This window comes from Amblyomma mixtum, chromosome 5 (genome assembly GCF_055824585.1).
Source record: "Amblyomma mixtum isolate Tamu chromosome 5, ASM5582458v1, whole genome shotgun sequence".
In the NCBI taxonomy this organism is placed as follows: domain Eukaryota; kingdom Metazoa; phylum Arthropoda; class Arachnida; order Ixodida; family Ixodidae; genus Amblyomma; species Amblyomma mixtum.
This window is the reverse complement of record NC_143016.1, coordinates 16,907,260-16,928,352: the sequence shown is the minus strand read 5'-3', so window position 1 is coordinate 16,928,352 and position 21,093 is coordinate 16,907,260. Positions and strand designations below refer to the sequence as shown.

Here is a 21,093-nt window from a genome sequence, read left to right as displayed (position 1 = left end):
AGGCGTGATTCTCGTACACGCTGGAAAACTTTGAAGGCCGTCGCCTTGTGTTCTCAGCTTTCACACCACTGCAAACGCCTTGTGAGATAGTAAGTTCGTTAACTAATTTTCTCAATAGCTAACTTCAAACTGTTACAATTAGGTGCATGATTGCAATTAAATGGACACTGAGAACAAAATAAAGTTCCCCTGTATCGATGGGGTACCGCGTTTCAACCACAAATAGAACTCTCTGACCGAAAACGGAGCTTTCCTAAGCTAGAAAAGACCCCAAAACGAAATACAAGAATACAAGTGTGTTGCCATCAGCAGGCAAATTCCCAAGTGGAATATGCAAGTCGCCCCCCCCCCCCCCCCCCCCCAGCCGCGGATCCCTCTATGCTACAGCACCATTCACTTCAAAACGGTGGCAGCCCGTACTTTTCAGTAAGGACGTTAGGAGTCTGAATCAACTAGCGCGAATATATTTAAATTCAATTTTCTCCGCGGTAACTGCTTCGTTTGCCACTGGAGAATACGCCAATATACCCAGAAAGAGCCAAAGAGTCAATTTGCAATTAAAACAATAGTTACATTAAGTAGTCCTCAGCAGAGATGGGCAAATGCCCTCATTTTTTGCTTATAGCGTCCTCGATCACCTCGCACCGGGTGCGCCCCGAAACCAGCGCGGTTCCCTGCGCAGCGCGGCGGTGGTGCACCGGCGAGGGTCAACATCGAGGACAAGCCGCACTCCGCGGGGGCGTGCATGCAGCGCCGCCTTTAGGCTGCCTTTCTTCTGGCGCGTGCATTTGATTGTAAACCACAACACCGGTTAAAAGCTCCTGCTCACCCGAAAATGCTTTCGGAACTGCAAATAAATCACACATTTCACATGTCAAAGGCCATGCACACAGCTATACCGGGTGTTTTTTTTTTAGAAGGTCCAAAATTTTCAAAGAAAGGTAAATTCCTTTAGGTTTATTTTAACCCTGGGGCTATACTGAGGGCTACGGCGGACACCAGGTAAGAGGCACTACTTTAATTAGTTCACTGATTAACTGAATACGTTAATTAACTTTTATAATTTTTCTTTTCGGGGATATGTTGTATTAGCAGAATTGGAGATCGTCTTCCAAACAGTCCAGCCAAGAAAAAAGATTTTCCTGAAAAAAATTTTTCCGCGCGTAAGGAAGCGAGAAAAAGTCACCCTGGAAGGCAGCTCGACACTGTAATACAGCGTCTGTGAGCGCCTGTGACGTAGCTCGCTCCGCCCTGCACTTTGTGTCAATGCATTTTTGTTCCAGCGCGGCATTCCGTGAGGCCGCAGAGCGAAGCGATATAAGCAGCGATAGCGCAGGCCGCCAGTCCGGGACGCGTGACGCAAAGCGCAGGGCGGAGTGAACTACGTCAGAGGCGCTCCCGCCGCTGCGTTACGGTGTGAAGACGCCTACCAGGGTGAATATTTTGCGCCTCGTAGCGTGCCTGAAAATTTTTTAATTAAAATTGTTTTTTCTCGGTTGCACTGTTTAGAGGACGATCTCCAATTCTGCGAATACAACATATCCCCTAAAACAAAAATTAGAAAAGTTAATTAACATATTTAGTTAATCAGCGAACTAATTAAAGCAGTTTTCCTCTTGCTTGGCGCCCGCCGTAGCCTCCAGTATAGCTCCAGTGCTAAAATAAATCTAAAGCAATTTACCTTTTTTTTTTAAATTTTGGACCTTCTAAAAAAAAACACCCGGTAAATGCCAAGCAGGGCAATGTAAACAGACGCTCACTCCGGTATCGGCAAGGAGCCTGACGACCCGATCAGCGAATTTTCGATCATTCATCGCCGTGTTTAGGCTGTATCAAGTCGATTACCATGCCATCTTCGCTATCAAACGAACTTGGCAGCAGTTCATCAATGGCGGCAACCATCCGTATTCTCTGTTCCATCGCGCGAGACTGTGCGCCGACATGAGCAGAATAGTATGGGCCACCCCGTACGGGCAAAGCGGCTTCTCCGCAGCACGCGTCACGCAATGCTTGCCGGGATTGCACCCTTGCGAACCGCCAATTTTCCGGGTGAGAGTCGGGGCAACGAAAAAGTGACCTAGCAGGGTGCGCTTCCGGTGATCGAGGATAGCGGGTGCGCACCAAGGCGCCCCAGTGCGGGCGATCGAGGACGCTATTACATTCCTCACCCCCATTTTGTGGAATTCTCTGGCCCTCACCCAAACTTCGTCAGTCCTCCCTTACCCTCGCACTTACAGATTGGAATTTTAAAATTCGAATTATTTTTCTTGGTGCAGATACGTGCCGGTATTACTGAGTAGCAATAGTCACTAGCTATTGTTTAATGCATCCTCTTTCGGTTGCATCGAAAGGCATAAATCTTGCTTAGCACACCGATGTTCTCAGTAGCCAAGAATGCGTGCAAGAAATACCAGAGAGACCACTCTTATGCTGTAGCCGATTACTGGTAAGAGCCGGGTCAGTCTGGCACTTCCGGCAGCGATTAACTATACCAAAAGTGTTAGGACCGTGAAAAGCCTAAAAAAAAATTATTCTCACAACGCCCTAAGTAGCCAATCACTGGATGGTGCCGGCAGAATTTTCTGACTTAAATTCTCCTGGTTGCCGGCAGAACATACGGTAGCTGCCACAGTGTTTCAGTGAAGCCAACCTATCAAGAGAAATTTAGGTTATGTGGTGGAGATTATACTGTAAAGCTAAAGGAATACAACGGCGCAAGAAAACAAGGACGAGAACATGCAATAGACAAAACGCGCGTGCCAGTCTCCTAAATACACTACTGAAGCGTACCGAAGCCACCCCACCAGGGGTCTGTGGCTCCGTTGACAACTTGGGGACGGCCGAAGCTACGCTCGCCAGCTTCTGACCTTACGCAGTGAGGTGAGAAGTTAATTGGGCCGACGCACCCACCGCTGCACACTCAATAAGTTTGGAGGGTGCGGAGTGACAAACTACTCCTCCCCACCTACGAAAAGAGGAGATATGGACTGCTAACCGGCGACAGGTGTCACGCTTGATCAGGCGCTGACTGAAGGCATGGGAGGCGCATGGCAGGTTGGACAATAACAACAACAAAAAACTCTTCTGTATCAGATTGCAACAAAACACTATCGCGCACCGAGCTTAAAAGCAACAACGTAATTTCGAAAAGGCAAGGAAGTGAAGCGCACACGACTGGATAACTAAAGTTACATAGATAAGACAATGGATAGTGTAAGGTGGAATTAATTAACACACGGGTAATACCAGTGTAATTACCGAAAAAAGATGCATTAACGTACAGAAGGCGAAGCGGTTGAACCAAGCTATGCAAGAGTACAAGACGAGATAAAGAGATCGAGCTACATGGACAAAGAGACAGCTGTAGAGAGCGGTCGGAAGCGCTGGCTTATCTGCGTAGAGGCAAATCCCAGTCGTAAGGAGCGCCACCGGTCTGCAGATGCCCGCCGCGGGGCCAGTACAGCGTCAAGGACGCCGGTGAGCTTGGGCCGTGGGCCGCCGTCACAGCACTCGATGTATCTGACCCAGACCTGAGGCTCACTTGCCGGCCACATCTCTGGCTATAGCTTCACACGCATTCCGCTCACCAACTTCCTCCAAGCAATCTGCTCGACTGCTCGTTTTTCCGCTACAGATCTACTTCGAGCCTCCCTCAGGAAGCGCACACGTGCTCTCATTCCCCCGTGTACATCCCCTTTGCCCCCAATCTAACACTGGTGAAGGAGGTGTCTGCGAGGCGGCTGCGAGTCGGAGTGGCCCTTACACCTGCAGTTCGCAACCAGTGGCGAAATGAGAAGATCCCAATGCCGGACAAATGCCCTCACTGCGAAGCATCCGTTCTCGACACCACTGTGCACTACCTAAAGTGGATGTGAACAGTAACTTGGCTGGTGCGCGCTAGTGTCCTTCGAAAGGCAGGACCACGGCCGCTCAATGGAAGCGCACTTGCGCTCTCCATTCAGCGGCCGTGGCAGGACTGTCTTCCACTAATGATTTGCATACTTGTGGTTAACAAAAAAAAAATTTATGCTCGAAGTTTATGCGACTTTTTACACATAACCGGGCTGCATGCTTTCTTGTAACGCTTCGCAGGGTTACTTGTAGACATGACTCTTTAATGCCGTGTGGCAAATTTAGCGTTATAAATTTATTTATTTATTTATTTATTATTCCTCAAAGGTCCAGAAGGACATTACATGAGGGGTAGGCTCACAAAATTCTATTATTTTGGACACAGATGATCTTCGATGGCGGATTTGAAAAGGACTGCATTGATGATGGTCGCCACCTCGGATGGAAGGCCATTCCAGTCGTTGGCTGTTCTAAGAAAGAAAGACTGCTGATATGTTACAGTACGAGATTTCTCGGGGTAGACAGCGTTTGGGTGGGAGTTACGGGATATCCGATGAGCGCGTGTGATACGGAAAATTGAAAACGCGATTACTTCCGGCGCTGTGGCTCAACAAATTTTGGCCTTCACGCGCCCGTTTCAAGCGTCGCTTGTCATTGGTGCGTGCAGCAAAGCCCACATGATGACGCCATCCCGAGGCGCATGTGTCAGGTGACCTGCAACCTCCCGTCTGCTGTGGAACAGCGAGCAGTGGCAAGCGCCGTAGTGCGCACGCGCGGAATGGTCACATGGTACGTGCACCATGGAGTGGCATGAATCGGTGGGTGCTGCACAGCATGCCCAGAGACGCGTGATGCTTGAAACGGGCGAGAGAAAGTCGAAATTTGCTGAGCCGCAGTGCTGAAACTAGACGCGTTTTCGAAATTCTAGTAGAGCTGTCTCGAACGGGCTAATAATAAATAAATAAATTGGTCTTTGAGGAAAGGAATTAAATGGCGCAGTATCTGTCTCGCATCACGGTGGACATCCGAACCGCACCGTAAGGGAAGGGAAAGGTGGGAGTGAAAGAAGAGAGGAGGTGCTGTCGTGGAGGTCTCCCCAATAATTTCGAATTAGATGTGCAGTCGATAATTGTAACCATGCACCTAAATGCAACAGCTAAATGTTAACGCAAATTAGTTCATCAGCTTACTAGTTAACATAATTACGTTTTCTGATGTCCCCCAACACTTGTATATAATGCTGCAGACGCAAAAAGTCAAATTTTGCAAAATCTGCTTCACCTTCGCTGAAACCATAGAGTTAATAGCTGAAAGAGCCTGTCACCTTGCAAAGGAATGCCAAAGTAATCACGCTCGATTTTCAGCAGGAACAAACGTTCAGCCGCGGCGGATGTCGGCTGACTATCAAAATCGTAATAGATATAGAGGGTGATTTGTTTGCACATTTTTTAATTTTTACTTTTTCATATTATTAAGGCTTTTATTTTATTTTACGTATTTTTTATTTACCCCAGAGGTGTAGGGACTACAAATACATCATGCCAGAGCCGGGATTTTGACACCACTGGTTGCCCTGCTGGCGACACTTCAAATCGGCCCACTTCGGGATCCGTATGTGAAGTTCCACAAGTGGGCTTTTCTGCGTATCACAATCAACCAAAACAAGATGGCGGAGTTTACATTACAATAGTTGTAAAGGCGACAGGACGCATATGTCATAGGTGTTTACCACATTATGAAAGGATCAAACAGAACAACTGCCCAGTTTCACATTGTGATACAGTTCAAACTGGGTGGTCAGCAATCTTGTTATCATACCTTTTCTGTAGGAAAACCCACTTGCATGATGTTTCGCATGAGGTACAACCTTATCCAAATGGTCGGTCCACGCAATAAACTACGGATAAGAAAACAAAGGACGCCTTCGTGCTGTTTTCATTTTTGAAACTTTAAATTCAAACTTTAGATGAATTTCCCAGATACTGTGGTTTTGGACGACTGGACTTTTAAAAGTCGACATGGCATATTCAGAAGCTCTTGAATATTCGAAAATCTCGAATATCAGTTTCTTGAATCGAATATGAATCAAATAACAAACATATTCGATACGTATTCGAAATTCGAATACTCGCACAACTCTACCACATGCAAGTGTAGCTGTTCCATTGTCGGCTATCCCATTAGGCTGCCAGTATGTTTGCTGCACGAGCCAGCACCCTGGAGACACCCTGCACTCTGCTGCAGCTACAGCACTGTACTCTGGAGATAGCAGCTATGCGACGAAGCCTAATCCACATCTGTCAGCTTTTCTTCGTGGTGAGCACACCGTCGCCATGACAGTGTGCGAGCCAGTGAGGAGCCTCCTAGCACTAGCACGTATACGTGGCAGACTCCAGCTCCCGACAGTCCAGAATGCCGCTCCGCAAAACATCTACGTGGTTTGACCAGTGTATTCATAAAATTGTGCAAATCACATTCCCAACCAAGTCGCACTTTTGCAAAGATAGTTTTTCCTGCAGCTTAAATCAATGTGGCTAGGTCGCCTGGAAGGCTGAAACTGGCGAGAAGCGACAAACGAAAAATACATGAAACAAGCTTGTTGGGTGTTCACTTGAGTGCCATGCAGCAAAACTCACTAGCAAGAGCTGAAGAACCCCGCCATTCCCGGTTCTTACCGTAGTTGGGCAGTTCACACTCCACAGCTTCCATTTCTCAACACAATACTAACTTCAAAACTGAACACGTTTCCTTGAAATAATTTGTACTGTCATAAAATCAATGAAAAAGTTAAACCCATGATTGCCGGGATTCAGCGACAAGCCGATGTTAGTGCCGCAAGGTTGTTGCGGAACTACAGCCAATCACTCATGGAGCAACTTTGACCAAAGCCCCGGAACTTTTTGTGAAATGCCTTTGTGACCCGTTCGGCTTACACTTGCCTCCGACACCTCCAGGCTTCGACAGATGCATCTCAGCGGTTACATGGGTCACCCTCCTATGCCACACGTGCTCTGCTCCATCTGGCGATTTCACTCTCTATCCTTCTTCCATCCCTCGCCTCCTCACCACAGATGCCCGTTTCACGCTCACTTCAGCACTCTTAAAAATGCCTTTCCACCTCTCTCTCTGTAGACAATGGACGATGAGACAATATCGCGAGTTGCGTCACTAACAGGTCTCGCTGTAAAAAAAAAAAAAAGGACTGTGTTGGCAGATATCGAAGTTTTTGAAACAGACCGGCTTTTTTGATTAAATCGGCATACCCAAAAATCTCGACACTTCATTTTGTCAGATATGTTTGCCAAGTACCGAAATTCAGTGTGCATATGGTTTATTACATAGCCTCCACAGGTTCGATGCCTCGACGAGTCCTTTCAGAGGTGTGAAATAACCACTTTCTGTAGGAACACCACAGGATAGCGACAGCAAATTATGACATATGACAGAGTTATCTCACGGATGAACTGGCTAACTTCCCTACTTCCACCTCTCCCCATTTACGAGAAAGTTGATTAACAACATTAGAGCTATCCTGGATTCTTAATGGACTTGGTGCCAGATTAAAGGCGTTTTCACTCTTATAGTTTTATGTGCACTGTGCACCACACAGTATGAGAGGTTAATCTCAAAACCAAGCCACTTAAGACATAGACCCAAGGCTCCACAACAGTACAAACAGCAGTCAAGAACAAGCCAACAGCTTCAGGCACATACATTTATTAATCTCAATTCCGATTAAATATACGTCCAAGTATATATTTATATTAATATACATATATGGGCTCTTTATATAAATATACACATGCTGCTATATACTCAATAAGGAGCACTAAAATTCATGTTGCTGTACCCAAAACAATAGGTTGATGGACTGAAGCTAGGAGGACAATAAAAATGCCCTCTGAAGAACAGCAGTGTATCACCAGAAAGAAAGGCCCATCAGCAAGACCCATGACTACCAGTACATTAAAACAAAAAGAATGAATCAGTAACAGCACTCAAGAGGAAGGGCCTAGCTTGTGGTCAGTTCAGTACCTTTTTACGTTCTGCTCCCCTGGACAGCACAATGCAATTCCCCGAGTAAAACAGATATATCTCACGTATGTAACAGAGCTAGAGTCCTACAAAATAAAAAAATAACAAAGACAGCTTCACTTTGATTGTAGAAACAGAACGGCAATAGAACTAAACAGACTTGCTCTTCAAATTGCACACAAGTAGTCTGAGCACAAAAATATGTACAAAAGGAATGCGTACAAAGACGGCAAGTATGCTTTGATTTGCGTACAGGGTTGAACCCTTGACAGCAAAGACACTACCACAAGAATAAGAAAACTGGAGAAAGCGTTATCACTAAACCCCATCTGCATTCTTACTTCAGCAGTTTTAATGGGATTTAAATGAGACCTGGTTAACAAAGAAGTGTGGCTCCCTTAATGCCTATTTCTAATTTGTGTTTGTATCGCAATATACCGTAAAAACCCGCGTATAATACGAACCCGAATATAATACGGGGCTAAGATTTAGAGACGCGAAATGGGAAAAAAAGTTTCACCCGCGTATAATACGAGTAACACAAGCTCATAGAAGACATTTATTCAAATCGCATCCCGCACTTCACTTCAATTACTTTGTTCTTCAGTAGCGCTTTCTTCGAACATTTCTTTGTCCGACAAATCATCCCAAATGTACTCATCTTCCGTGCCATCGAGGGCGTTCGAGATGCCGCACTTCTTAAGCCCGCTTCAGCCGCCCGGTTGGCGTCACTGCAGGCTCACCTGAGCGCATCCACTCTGCGTAGCACCGCCTGACTGCGTCCTTGAACGGTTTGTTTACACAACCATCAAACGGCCGCGAAAGCTTTGTCGCATTCCGCTGCACGCGAAAAGGGCTTCTTTCTGTTGTGGCCATCCACGAATGCTTCCTTCGACGACACCAAACTGCCTCCCGGCCGCACCGTTGCCGATGTTCTCCGCAGCCAAAATCGCTTGAAAGTAGCCGAGTACTGTTTTCGAGACCGTGACATCGTGCTCTCTAAAACAATATCCACTTCACGAAGCGTGCCTTACATGCTAGCACGTGTGTTGTCAACAGGCGCACGGCACACCGCGACCCCCCGGCGCACCCAACGGATCAACAAAGAAACGACGTCGTGACGTCGTTTGTCGAGAGTAACGAAGCCAAGCCGTAGCCACACGCCAATAGCGAAGCGAAGCCATAGCCACGCCGCAAAAACGAAACCAAAACATCGAGCAACTTCGAAAATTTTTGTTCGGATCCGCAAATAGTACGAGGCGGAAATTTAGGACGCTAATTATGGGAAAAAAACCTCGTATTATACGCGGGTTTTTACGGTATATATACTCATAAGTGTCAATAAATATGCTGGTGAACAGTAACCAGTCTTCAGCGCATACAAAAATCACAGTTTGTTGCAACTGCTCCACAGCCATTGCAAGATATCTGAGTGCACTTCAATTTAACAGCTAACAGGCCTCATCAAAAAGATATATTTGATCTTTTTAAGGGTCCATTTCATGACTATAAATTTTCATGAACATTTTGCTTCTGGCAGTTTTCCTCAGCTAAAGATTTACTAATGCAAAACAGTGCATTGCTGTTATGATTCATTCTGAAAAATATTTCAGGTTCAATTGATGAAATGGAGTCTAGCACTGTTTATTTAACCACCAAATATGATCACTACCACAGAAAATGAACACTGAGTGTTCGATGATAACAGTGGAGTACATAAAAAAAAGTGCCTACGAACAAGCTACGATGCCATTATGTTCCCGAAAATGAAAACAGGTCTGCAAAATACTTATATTAGAATGCAACCGTGCTTAAAAAGCATTATGATTACTAAGTCTTAAAAAAATGTTCAATGAGTGAAATGGTGTCTAGCAATCTGGTTCTTAAACCACCAATGATGATCACGGCTGCCACAGGAAATGAACACTTAGTGTTCGATGATAGCAGTGGAGTACATAAAACAAAAAGTGCCCACAAACAAGCTACGATGCCATTATGTTCCCAAAAATGAAAACAGGTCTGCAAAATTCTTATATTAGAATGCAACCCTGCTTAAAAAGCATTACATGATTACTAAGTCTTAAAAAATAAAAACAATTATGACAGTGAAGGATTGGCACAGAGTAGCCTTCAGTGACAGCACATGTCCAAAAATGGGGTCGAAAAAGAAAAAGCTAGACAATGGTATCGCAACAACTGTAGAAAAAAAAAGAAAGAAGCAATGTGAAATAATCTCTTTTCAGTAATGTATAGTAAAAATTTAAAACTTTACAAGTAAATAAGTCTCTGTGCATGATGTGCACTCTATAATTTCATGTACAGGTGCCTGTGCAGCCATCGGAAACCCCACAGACAACAATGATTGAGCATTCTGCTTTGCGAGTTTCAACCTGGTCGAGGAAGAAGAGCAGACAAGTGTGCCACGTCGACTTGAGAGAGCAGATTCGAAGATCACCCCATCACATACTGTCTTGAGTTCACAACACACGTCCTGCACAGCAGATCTTCTCAATATGTAATGCTGGAAGACGACCACTGAAAGCGTCCGTAGGAATGCATTTGAAGAAATGTCCCGTGAAGAAGCGCGCCCTCCAACAAGTACCCGGCACAAGAAAAGTTAGCACCAGACAACTGTTGCACCTTCTACTATGCACTCGACGTTGACCCTAGAAGTGGTGACGTCGGCAAGTAGTTGCCAATGCTCTCTTCGTACTCTGCTGGACTAGAAGACCGAACGTCCACAATGTCGCCTGGCCTGGTGTTTGTGGACACTGCAAAGCAAGAAGTGTGCACACGGATATGCAAGCACAGCAACATTCATTAAATGCCATAGTGTGCAAAAAAAATCAAACTGCAATACATGCTGAGTGCCAGCCGGGAGCCGGTAATAAAAGGACACTGAAGAAAGCTCTGCCCAATTTTCATTCTTTGTAAAAATTGACTACAAAGCTCCTTTTGGACATGTTGATGTTCGGTTGGCAGCAAAAGGCACACTTATTGCCAAAGAAACTGAATTTAAAAATGTTCCTGCCTCTCAATTTGAACCTGTGACATCAAGACCAAAAAGGACCTTGTGATCAACATTCGTGATCACCGCTGACTGCTTGCAGTCGCCAATGACCGTTTGCAATCGCTGTTGACTGCCTATAAACGCTGTTGACCGCTCGCGATCACCGCTGACCGCTCGCGATCACCGCTGACCACTCGCGATCATTGTTTGGAAGTGGATGGTGGTGTAACCTAGCCTCGGGGATCTGTGCTGTAAAGAACATTGATGTCGCCAAACTGTCACCAAATTGTTGACAACTAGACAAACTAAGCATTTCCAAATGACAACGTTTATAATTACACAAATTCCACAGCCATAAAAGGTCTAAATTACAGTACTATATACACACCTGAAAGGCCACTGAAAATGCGGTTCTGACATCTTGAATTTTTAAGCAACAGTTAACTTCACACAGGAACGCCCTTCACTAACTTTTCAATTTTGAACAATGTTGATTAAAACATCTGATGGCCTTTATCAAAAAGATAGGGCCTTCTTAACCACACTTCTAAAGAAGAAAATGCAATAGCATCAATGGTGGCCTGTTATGGTGTCTCATCATCAGCCTGACTACACCCACTGCAGGGCAAAGGCCTCTCCCATGTCTCTCCAATTAACCCTGTCCTTTGTCAGTTGCCGCCACTGTATCCCCGCAAACTTCTTAATCTCATCCGCCCACCTTACTTTCTGCCGTCCCCTGCTACGTTTGCTTTCTCTTGGAATCCACTCCACTCCGTTACCCTTAAGGACCAGCGGTTATCTTGCCTTCGCATTACATGCCCTGCCCACGCCCATTTCTTCCTCTTGATTGGTTTGTTCATGGAAGGTTGCGGCCAAGTACTACACCAGGGTGGCCAAATCCTGTTCTGGTGAGGAACAATCAGCAGTGTCTATAATCAGTGTGTACAATAAGCATAATGTCCTTCCCTTCTCAAGGCTTCTAGACTCCTGTGTAACTCATTTAAAGACGGCAAGTTCTCAGCAGTATAGCTCCCTAACAGAACCGAAAACATAATCTTAGCCTTAACCTTAGCCTGGTTGCAGTCGTCTAAAGTCTGGCTATACCAGCTGATGTACTAAACACGCATTTTATATGATTACCTACCACAGTTCCTACTCTCTATGGTGCGTTGCTAAACTGTCGATCATGAATTAAAGTTCATAAGGAGGCCAGGTGATTTATTTTAACCACTTTCAACTAAGAATGCGCTAGAAGACATCATATGGCACATCCTCCAGGGGCAAAGTACTTTTAGGGAAGACAAATGCTACGCAGCACTTACCACCTGCACTGCCATTATTCCTCGAGTTCATCGAAGTGTCATGGTTGATGGCAAAGAGCGAGAGTGCGAAGAGGATTCCACCTATGGCAGCACCACCACAGACGAACACCATCACATTCTGGTAGTAGTTGTCTCGTACCCCCAACAGTGATCTGGGAGAAGATCAAAAATGCAGTTTTAACCCCACACTATAATGAACTGTGTGCATAATTTGCAGCACGAACTTTGTACTTCGTCATGCCTGGAACTCCTCACATGGCTCCATGTAACAGCAGCAACTCTAGGGTGGCATCAGGCAACATGGAACGCTAGACACGCAGTTGTCAAACAGGAAGCCACTGTGACAGCATTCCTATGCCTTGCTCCATTAGGCGTGTGTGACTAATGAGGTTTTCAAATGCGAATGCAAAGACAAATTGCCTTCAGATATTGAATCAAGTATTGAATTTAATATCAAATATCTGTTCAATATGAAAAAAAATTGCAGGGAAAGATGATTAGGCAAGTGTTATTTTTTCAAAACAGTGTGCAGTCTATGCAATCAAAATATATAAAGCTAGACTGACTCAGCCCAATACAAAAAAAAAATATTTTCACACATGTATAGTTCGGGCCATTTATTTTTGAGTTTTGGTTTTGAGATTTAACATCCCAAAGCGAGTCAGGCTATGAGGGACGCCGTAGTGGAGGGCTCTGGACAATTTCGACCACCTGGAGGTTCTTTAGAGTCCGCTGACATCACACAGTACGTAGGTCTCTAGCATTTTGCCTCCATCAATATGAAACTGCCGCGGCCGGGATCGATCCTGCGTCTTTTGGGTCAGGAGCTAGCACAATAACCACTGAGCCACCGTGGCGGCTCGTTTTTGGGTTTTATTTTTTACAGAATTCGGGGGTAAAAATATCGGGTGATAATTTTTTAGTTCAAATTCGGGTACAAACCAGGTTATTCAGAAAAACTTTTTGAAATTCTTGTTTTTTTTAAGGTCCTTTTTTACAGCGAAAGACAATTTACTATAAGTTTTCATTTTTGTACGGGGCACAAAATGCCCTATTTTTTTTGCTCAACATATTTCACAGACAGCACGGAAATGGCAGGCTGCGTTAAAAAACTATCTACAGCTTCTTCCTAATCTATTGCAATTTTTTTCGTAGTGTGCACTAACAATCTCCTAAGCAACACTTCCACTTGCGTGCAAAATCATATTTCCTTGCGCACTGCAAAAATAGTCATTCGATAACACAGCAGCCATTTTAAACACACAAGATCCCTAGAGCAGGACGTACTTAACCTGTATAGCGCTTGATACAATTATATCCATTAAATGTCCGGTCAGTAACCAAATTTGCACCTGAACTTATCTTAAAATTCAGCCAAGTCACAAGCATTAACAGAGGTTTAAGATTACCAGCTGAACAGAACGAATATGCACAGCGTATTCACTAATTTCCGTGTGATGTCTTCAGCTTTGTGCAGGAAAGGAAAGAGTAAGTTAATTCTCTATGTTCTTTCACTCATTCACTCACTCACTCACTCTCACTCATTCACTCACACTCATTCACTCACACTCACGCACGCACACTCACACACACACGATTCTTGCAGCCCAAAGTCTGCCTGTAAATGCTCCTTCCACAGAGCAGACAAGAGCACGGGAATGAGGGGCTCGTTATGGTGTTTGTAAAAATGTAAATAAATTCAGTCTTCTTTCGCCACCTGCGAACTTCTCCGCTCAGCAGCACTCCTGTCCTGGTGGTGAAAACGGCGGCATGCTGCTCGTGGTTCCGTGGAGCCGCGACCCCGAACCTCACCTTCAACAACTTATAAACACTGTAACGATCCCCTCATTTCCTGCCCTTGTGTGCTCTGTGGAAGGAGTATTACAGGTAGAAATTGGGTTGTACCCAATTTTTAAAAAGTCACTTTGGGGTGCAAGAATCTGGTAAAATCGAGCTTTAGCCAAAAACAAAGGGCCCTATGTATGCTGCATGATTAGATTGCATAGTAATATGCAGCCTGTGATATGGTGTTGCAAAGTGAGTAACAAAATGAAATCCATGGATTGGCACAGAAAGGACAACTTTTAAAGGTAACATGATGTACTGATTCAGACTGCAAGCGACCGGAATAAATGCCTGAGTTATTCGAAGGTCAAGTTATCAAATGGTGAGTTTTAAATCAATGGCAACTACACCCTTGGTAATGCAAATGATGAGAGCTAGCTGGTCCACCTTGTGCTTTTGAAATTGTTACATTTGCTTCAAATGTTTGGTTTGGTTTGGTTTATGGGGTTTAGCGTCCCAAAGCGACTAAGGCTATGAGAGACGCCGTAGTGGAGGGCTCCGGAAATTTCGACCACCTGGGGTTCTTTAACGTGCACTGACATTGTACAGTACACGAGCCTCTAGAATTTCTCCTCCAAAGAAATTCAACCGCTGCAGCCGGGATCGAACCCGCGTCTTTCGGGTCAGCAGCCGAGCACCATAACCACTGAGCAACCGCGGCGGCTTGCTTCAAATGTTGTTGCCACGAATGAGTGGGCAACAATTATGGTTTGGTTCTGGCAGGGTTACAACGATACTTCATGCTGTGAAGAATATTTTGTCAGTGACTTGAGCATCTGGTCAAGCAGCGCATTTGTGGTCAGCGCTCTGAAAGTGCTCGTCCTCTGTTTGACGTACCAGATGTCTGGGGCTCTAGCCTTCCACATACGCACAGCATTCAGAGTGCGACACTACGCCTGAGCAACATCCATTGCCTCTCACAACGCAACTGATGTGCCATGTCAATGCTGGCGGCTTTATCATAACTGCTGCAGCTATTATACTGCGCAGGCACGCAGGATGCCACCCCACGCAGTCATTTCAGAATGTTATCTCGAACAGTGTTTCAAGGCATCTGGAAGCTTATTGCCTCGACCATGCGCCCTACTCGATGATGAAGAAATTAGTGTGAGCCACGAGGCATAGGCATGTGTGGGTGTTCATGCGGTTGAGGACTAGCACTATGGGAGGCAACATAGATTGCATCAGTGCCACTCACTTGTACTTGTGCATGTCCTGGATAATGATGACTGCAATTCCATTGGCCATCTTATCCATAAAGCTCATCGCACCAAAAACAAATGCTCCACTTGTCTGAAAAGCAACACAATGAAGACTTTAGTATCTGCATCCCAAAGTTATTGGTTGGCTATGAGTATCACCCCAAAGGAAAGATTTCAACAACCTTTGCTGTGGAAAGCTTTCTGCTAAGCACTTGTCTCTACTCTCCGTAAAATGTGGCCATTGCAGTCAGGCACCATAGCCCCAAACTTATGCACAGAAGTTAACCACCATAGCCACCGAGCTAAAATATTGAGTCAAAACAACAAATTCTTTGTCATCACAACAGCCTTTGAACTTAAAAAACAACAAAATTGTACAGTCTGCTCACATTCTTTGTTTGGAGTAATATAGTAATAGCAAAGGCATCACCCAGAGTTTTCTTTAGTGTTTACAGTGAATCACTGTTGTTTCATATGCTACTGAATTCACTTCACCTAACAGATACTCGACCATTTACTTTTCATTCTTCCAAACAAGCAAAGGTCAATTTTCTACAATGTGCACAGCGTTACAAGTAAAAGGTAGAATGCAAGCGCTGTTTTTCTCTGCTGTATGCAAAGAGAAACTCGTGCAACAGGAGCAGCATGATGCATCCTTGTTACAGCGCCCCACAGAGCAAGACGACAGAGCAAGGCTTACTGTGTGGCCGCCAATCAGCTCGTTTGTGATTGCAAGACTGGCAAGTAGCATGGTCGTGCTGGCTGCACCCACAACAGCTGCCACGCCATATATCTGGTAGTGGCTGAAGGTTGGCATCGGCTGGGCAAAGAGGATCCACACAGAAGCACCCACACCCACTGCGCCACCCATGAGGTACACATTCTGGGCAAGGAAAGATGAAGACGTATATGTATCAACATGAATAATGCCATGCATGCAACAGATATTAAGTGTTCCCTAAAAAAGCATAAATAAGCACATAACACACATTGAACAGAGTAACACCCTTTCTCTGCTCTGTCTGTCGGGGCACAGAAATGTATACCAGCAAGACAAAAAAATCTTAACACAAGATCATAGCAGGGGCGAGGGCAGTCCATACAACTGTACTGATTGCCCAGTGCTTTTCTCTATGGTCTTAAAGTATTGGCTATGGTATATGTATTTACATTCCCCAATAGGCAACACTGCCTGCTTTGCTCCTGTATTCCAAGAAAGAATAGAAGAAGAAAATTGGCTGACGACTAAGCTCCTCGGTAATGCGAGTTTTGAGTGCAGCTGCTGCAGTATTTCAACCATAGACGACCACAGACAGAACACGCAGTGCTGAAGGGAGGTGGACGTGGGTTTAGGCTTTGGCAGTGGCACAGTGATCCGCTGCCACTGAGCCTATAGCTGAGCCTCTCCTCGAACGAATCTTCACTGGAAACATTTGCAAATGACCTTACAGCTCTAGCCACGTGACGGTGACACAAGCAAGGACATCAACTAAGGCTAATGTCATTCATCGCCACCTGAATGACATGCCGTCTTAAGGGGGGCTATTGCAGTAGCTTGGAATTCAGTGGGTTCTGCAGTACAATTCAGTACATTAGGTATTCGTCGTCTTGCCTCTTCTCCTTCGGATTCTGAAGGACTGATCATCAAGCTCACGTGTAGCTGCTCATTACACACCATATTACACACTGTAAGCTCTCATGCTACACCTTTTAACACAAAGCATCACACATCACTGCTGGAGTACAAATGGCTGCAAACAGGAAAAGGACAATTCCGCACATGCTAATAAGTGGATTGCACTGCATAATATGAAAAAAGTGCAATGAGCAACAGCTTTTACCACTGCGATGCTCATACGGCAAAACAAGCTGCCAATGCCTTGGCACCTAAGATATATGTAATAACATCTTTCATCAAGCATTACATATCTAATCAACTACTAACTGCAAAGAAATCCTACACTTTGTTAGATCTGTTACACATGCTAACAAATGCCGCCTATTCTAGCTCCCCCACAGTGCCCTTGAGTTAACAACTCCTCAAAAGAGAAAGGAGGCCAACAATAGGCATGCAACTCTCCCCCCTTCTTGGACAAATAACATTTGCAACAGCCGAGAGAGGAACAATGATTGACAAAACAGTAAGAACAAGCCAGTGCGTCATCGTTTGCACTGAGTTTTCCCTACAGACACATTACATTGAAAGCCCACAAAAAAGGAGGAAAGTGAGGACCACCAGTAGGAAGTATGCAGCCTTATTAAAAAAAAACTGTGACAAAGATTATATGCAAAGCCCTTCAAACACGAATCTGCTTGGATGTAGCCAGACATACAGCACGAATGATTTACCATAAAACAGTCAACAACAATCACCAGATGTGGCCAGCCAACTATTCAGACAGAAAATCATGCAATGGCGCCAGCTTACACAGAACTGCACAACCGCTCACCTTAGTTCCTATGTGCCGCGCAGCAAGCTTGATGGGCAGTGAGGACACGAGGCCACTGACATACATGACGAGGGGAATGATTGCTATGCTTTCCTGAAAATGAAAGAGAAACACAACTGTCACCACGACAGGAGGCCTTGCAAAAGCGATGCTTGGCGATTTTGGCACCACTTACGTTCACAAACAGCCTTGAGAGAAAGAAAAGAAACTAATTAAAGCACACAAAGGTCTCCTTCACCTGCATTTAAGCATTAAAAGGACAGTGTCTATCCAATTATTGTTCTAAGCAAAAGATTGACTGCTGGCTTTTTATAGCTGTGCTGATGTTTGTTTGGCAGCAAAAGATACTTTCACTGCCGAGAAAATTGGATTTAAAAATGGAACAATTTTTTCCCGCTTGTGACTTGATTCAAACTCGTGATGTTAATGATGGAAAGAACTTCGTGATCACAGCCTGGCAATGAACAGCGGTGTGGTCTAGACTAAGAGTTCCTCAATGCAAAAAAAAAAAAAAGTAGCAATAATAACAGCGTCACAATTTGCCTGTGAAAACAGCCGTTGGCAGCAGTACCAGTATCTCGTCTTGTGACCTTTTCTCGCTTATAAAAACTCCCGTTTTCAGTGAAAACAGGCTTTTTGTCATCAGACTGTGGTAATCAATCAATACCGGCCAGCTTTATTTTGTCCTCCGTGTCCCTTTAAAAAAACAAGTGCGTGCATCTGTCACCGACTGTAATGCAGGCTCCATTAACTGCAGTGCAAAATAAAACCTAACATACTTTGCTCTCTAGTACTGAAGCTTTTTCACAGCAGAACCCCAATGCAACCATAACTGCAAAACTGTTACTATCAAGAATATGGCACAGACTAGACCATGCCGGGCAATTTGTCTAAATTCAGAGCCATTATTCCACTAGTACACAGACTGCTTGTCATGGCTTGCACACCTGAATTAGAAGCAGAAACCAATGAAACAACATTTGTTAACTAAACTGACACTCTGGTTCAAATAACTCACGCTACTAGATTTTGCACCACACTCACCCTTCGCAGTAGAAGAGTGTCCTGTAAGTAGAGGGATATGTACACTTGATTCAGGTTAACGTAGAGCCGAGTGAACATGTACAGAAGGGCCACCTGGAACACAAGCCATGCATTGGACAAAGCCTAGTTGCTGTAAACACAGTACAGAAACACATTCTTGATGTGGATGTCAAAATGTAAAATGACATGCCTGCTGAGCGTTAACTATAGGCACAAACAAGACAGGGCAAGAGAGCTCAGCGACTACAGTTGAGCCTTGATAATTCGAATGAAGGGGGACCAAAAATTTATTCCAATTATGCAGAGCTCTACTTAACGGCAGCCTTTTAATAGACTTGATGTTCACAGGTCCAAAGCATCATTTTCAATAAAATGTCTGTTCAAATTAAGCAAATTAAGGTGAACCAAAGTTCACTGTGATAGTGTCTACAAAATTTTCAGCTAATACCGTATTTACCCTACAAAATTTTCAGCTAATACCGTATTTACCCAATTCCAATGCACACCTTTCTTCGGGGCAAATACGTCTCAAAATTGCATGCATGTGGGATCCGAGTACAAACTGAAACTGCCCCATAGCTGCCCATCGTCATCGCCATTATACGATGTGGGAGCTCACTAACTGCTGGGAACCCATGGGAGCACGTTTGCTCGTCGTTTTCTGCGATGCAGGAGCCGTTTTCAACCGGTGTGGTGCTTGTCATTTCTGTCGGTGAGCATGGAACAAAAAAATTCACGGGACAAACCGCCTCGCCTCGGTTTTGCTGCGTTTACGACGTGAGTAGCAAGCTATAGACCTTTTCACGACCCACGGGAAAACCGGTTTTCTGGGCGGAGAACGTGGGGGAGCTTAACACTCAACTCTTTCCTGTACTATGAGCACAGCCCAGAGCTCAATATGGCGGCAGCCACGGACCTCTTTTTGAAAAGGACTATATCGTCTTCCGTAGCGCGATGGTGGTGTTCTCTGGCGGGCTCTCCGTGCGATATCGTTTTTGAGAATGGATGCAGTGGCCACGAAGCCACGAGAATAGCTTGAAGCGCAAAGTTATTCTGCACGCAGAACAGAGCGGCAATAGGCATGCTGCCCGTCATTTTGGTGTGCCCGAGACCTGTGTTGACGACTGGCGAAGACTGAAAAAGTCAATCTTTGAGTGCAAAATGTCAAGCAAAGGCTGCCACGGTCCTCAAGCGGGGAGGTTTCCCGACCTTGAAGATGAGCTGGCTGACTTGACGCGGCAGCTTCGTGTGGACCACATGCCCATCACCACCGAGGTGCTTCCAAGAAATGCGGAATTTCTAATGCCATAGACGGCACTCAAGATGAGATGTTGTGATCGGAGAGTGAGAAGGAGCTGTCTGAGAGTGACAGTGAATGAAGTTCGGGTGAATAAAAAGCCTGTTCTCACCTCAAAATATAAAAACGGTTACAAATTATTTCCATTCGTGGAAATCACATGCACGTTAGAAGTGGGGCTTGTAGTTTTTTTTTTTTTTTTCGTTACCGATATCGGGCGCGCATTAGAATCGGGGCTTGAAATTTTTTTTTTTTTTTTGTGCCATAAATTAGGTGCGCGTTGGAATTCGGTAAATACAGTATATTAAATTCCCAAGCATTTCCCGAAATTCCCAAAATTTCCAAGCAATTCACTCCAGGGGAGCCAAGCACAAGGTTAGAGAAGAGCTTGTACTTATTGGAGAACCAGTGAGTACCATGCGGAAAACTGGAGATTGAATCCCACACTTTCCGCATACGAGGGGGATGCTCAAACCACTAGGCACATTTCAACAATAAACAGTTATGGCATTGACAGAAAGGCACAAGAAAAGAATGACTGCATTCTTCAAGCATGCACACGCACCAGGTAGAAAGCTTTCTCCTTGAACCAGTCCTTCCACACAAAGTGGCATGAGCGGTCAAGCACCAGTGACCGGATGTATTCGTCTGTGTGGCGAGACCGGCTTTCCCGGCGCCCGCCTCGCGATGGGTCGCGGACGACCAAATGGAAGATGAGGGAAAAGAACGCACCAATGGCAACCTGCAGTCACAGAAAGCAGCACACAGAACAGTGCATATACCCTGTACTTAAAGAAATAAGCACGACCATGATTATAATGCAAGGGTTACTTTCAAAGGGCGTGGAATTGTAAATAGCTGATTCAATTATTCAATAACACTGACTTAATTTAGGGGTTTGCGAATATTCAAAAATTTAAATACCGAATCGAATATCCTCTTATTGGATTATTCGAACAAATCAAATAGTTAATGCTCAAAATTATTCTAAACGAACTGAAGATGCCCTCCAGTTTTAGAATACTTTTAGAATAAT

The 21,093-nt window shown here is 44.8% G+C and overlaps 1 protein-coding gene across 9 annotated transcripts in view; it reads right to left on the bottom strand.

The window, feature by feature from the left end:
• Positions 1 to 7,553: 7,553 nt before the first annotated feature.
• LOC149341392 (major facilitator superfamily domain-containing protein 12-like) overlaps positions 7,554 to 21,093 on the bottom strand; it is a 44,090-nt gene continuing 30,550 nt past the window's right edge. For all 9 annotated transcript variants that reach the window (XM_089543481.1, XM_089543482.1, XM_089543479.1 and 6 more), the window contains 7 exons: positions 20,623 to 20,799; positions 18,761 to 18,853; positions 17,717 to 17,809; positions 15,967 to 16,149; positions 15,263 to 15,357; positions 12,220 to 12,371; positions 7,554 to 10,658 (listed from right to left, as the gene is read on the bottom strand). In XM_089543481.1, the coding sequence (XP_089399607.1) occupies positions 10,534 to 10,658; positions 12,220 to 12,371; positions 15,263 to 15,357; positions 15,967 to 16,149; positions 17,717 to 17,809; positions 18,761 to 18,853; positions 20,623 to 20,799 (918 nt within the window). In that variant the 3' untranslated portion in view covers positions 7,554 to 10,533. The remainder of the gene's footprint in view (positions 10,659 to 12,219; positions 12,372 to 15,262; positions 15,358 to 15,966; positions 16,150 to 17,716; positions 17,810 to 18,760; positions 18,854 to 20,622; positions 20,800 to 21,093) is intronic.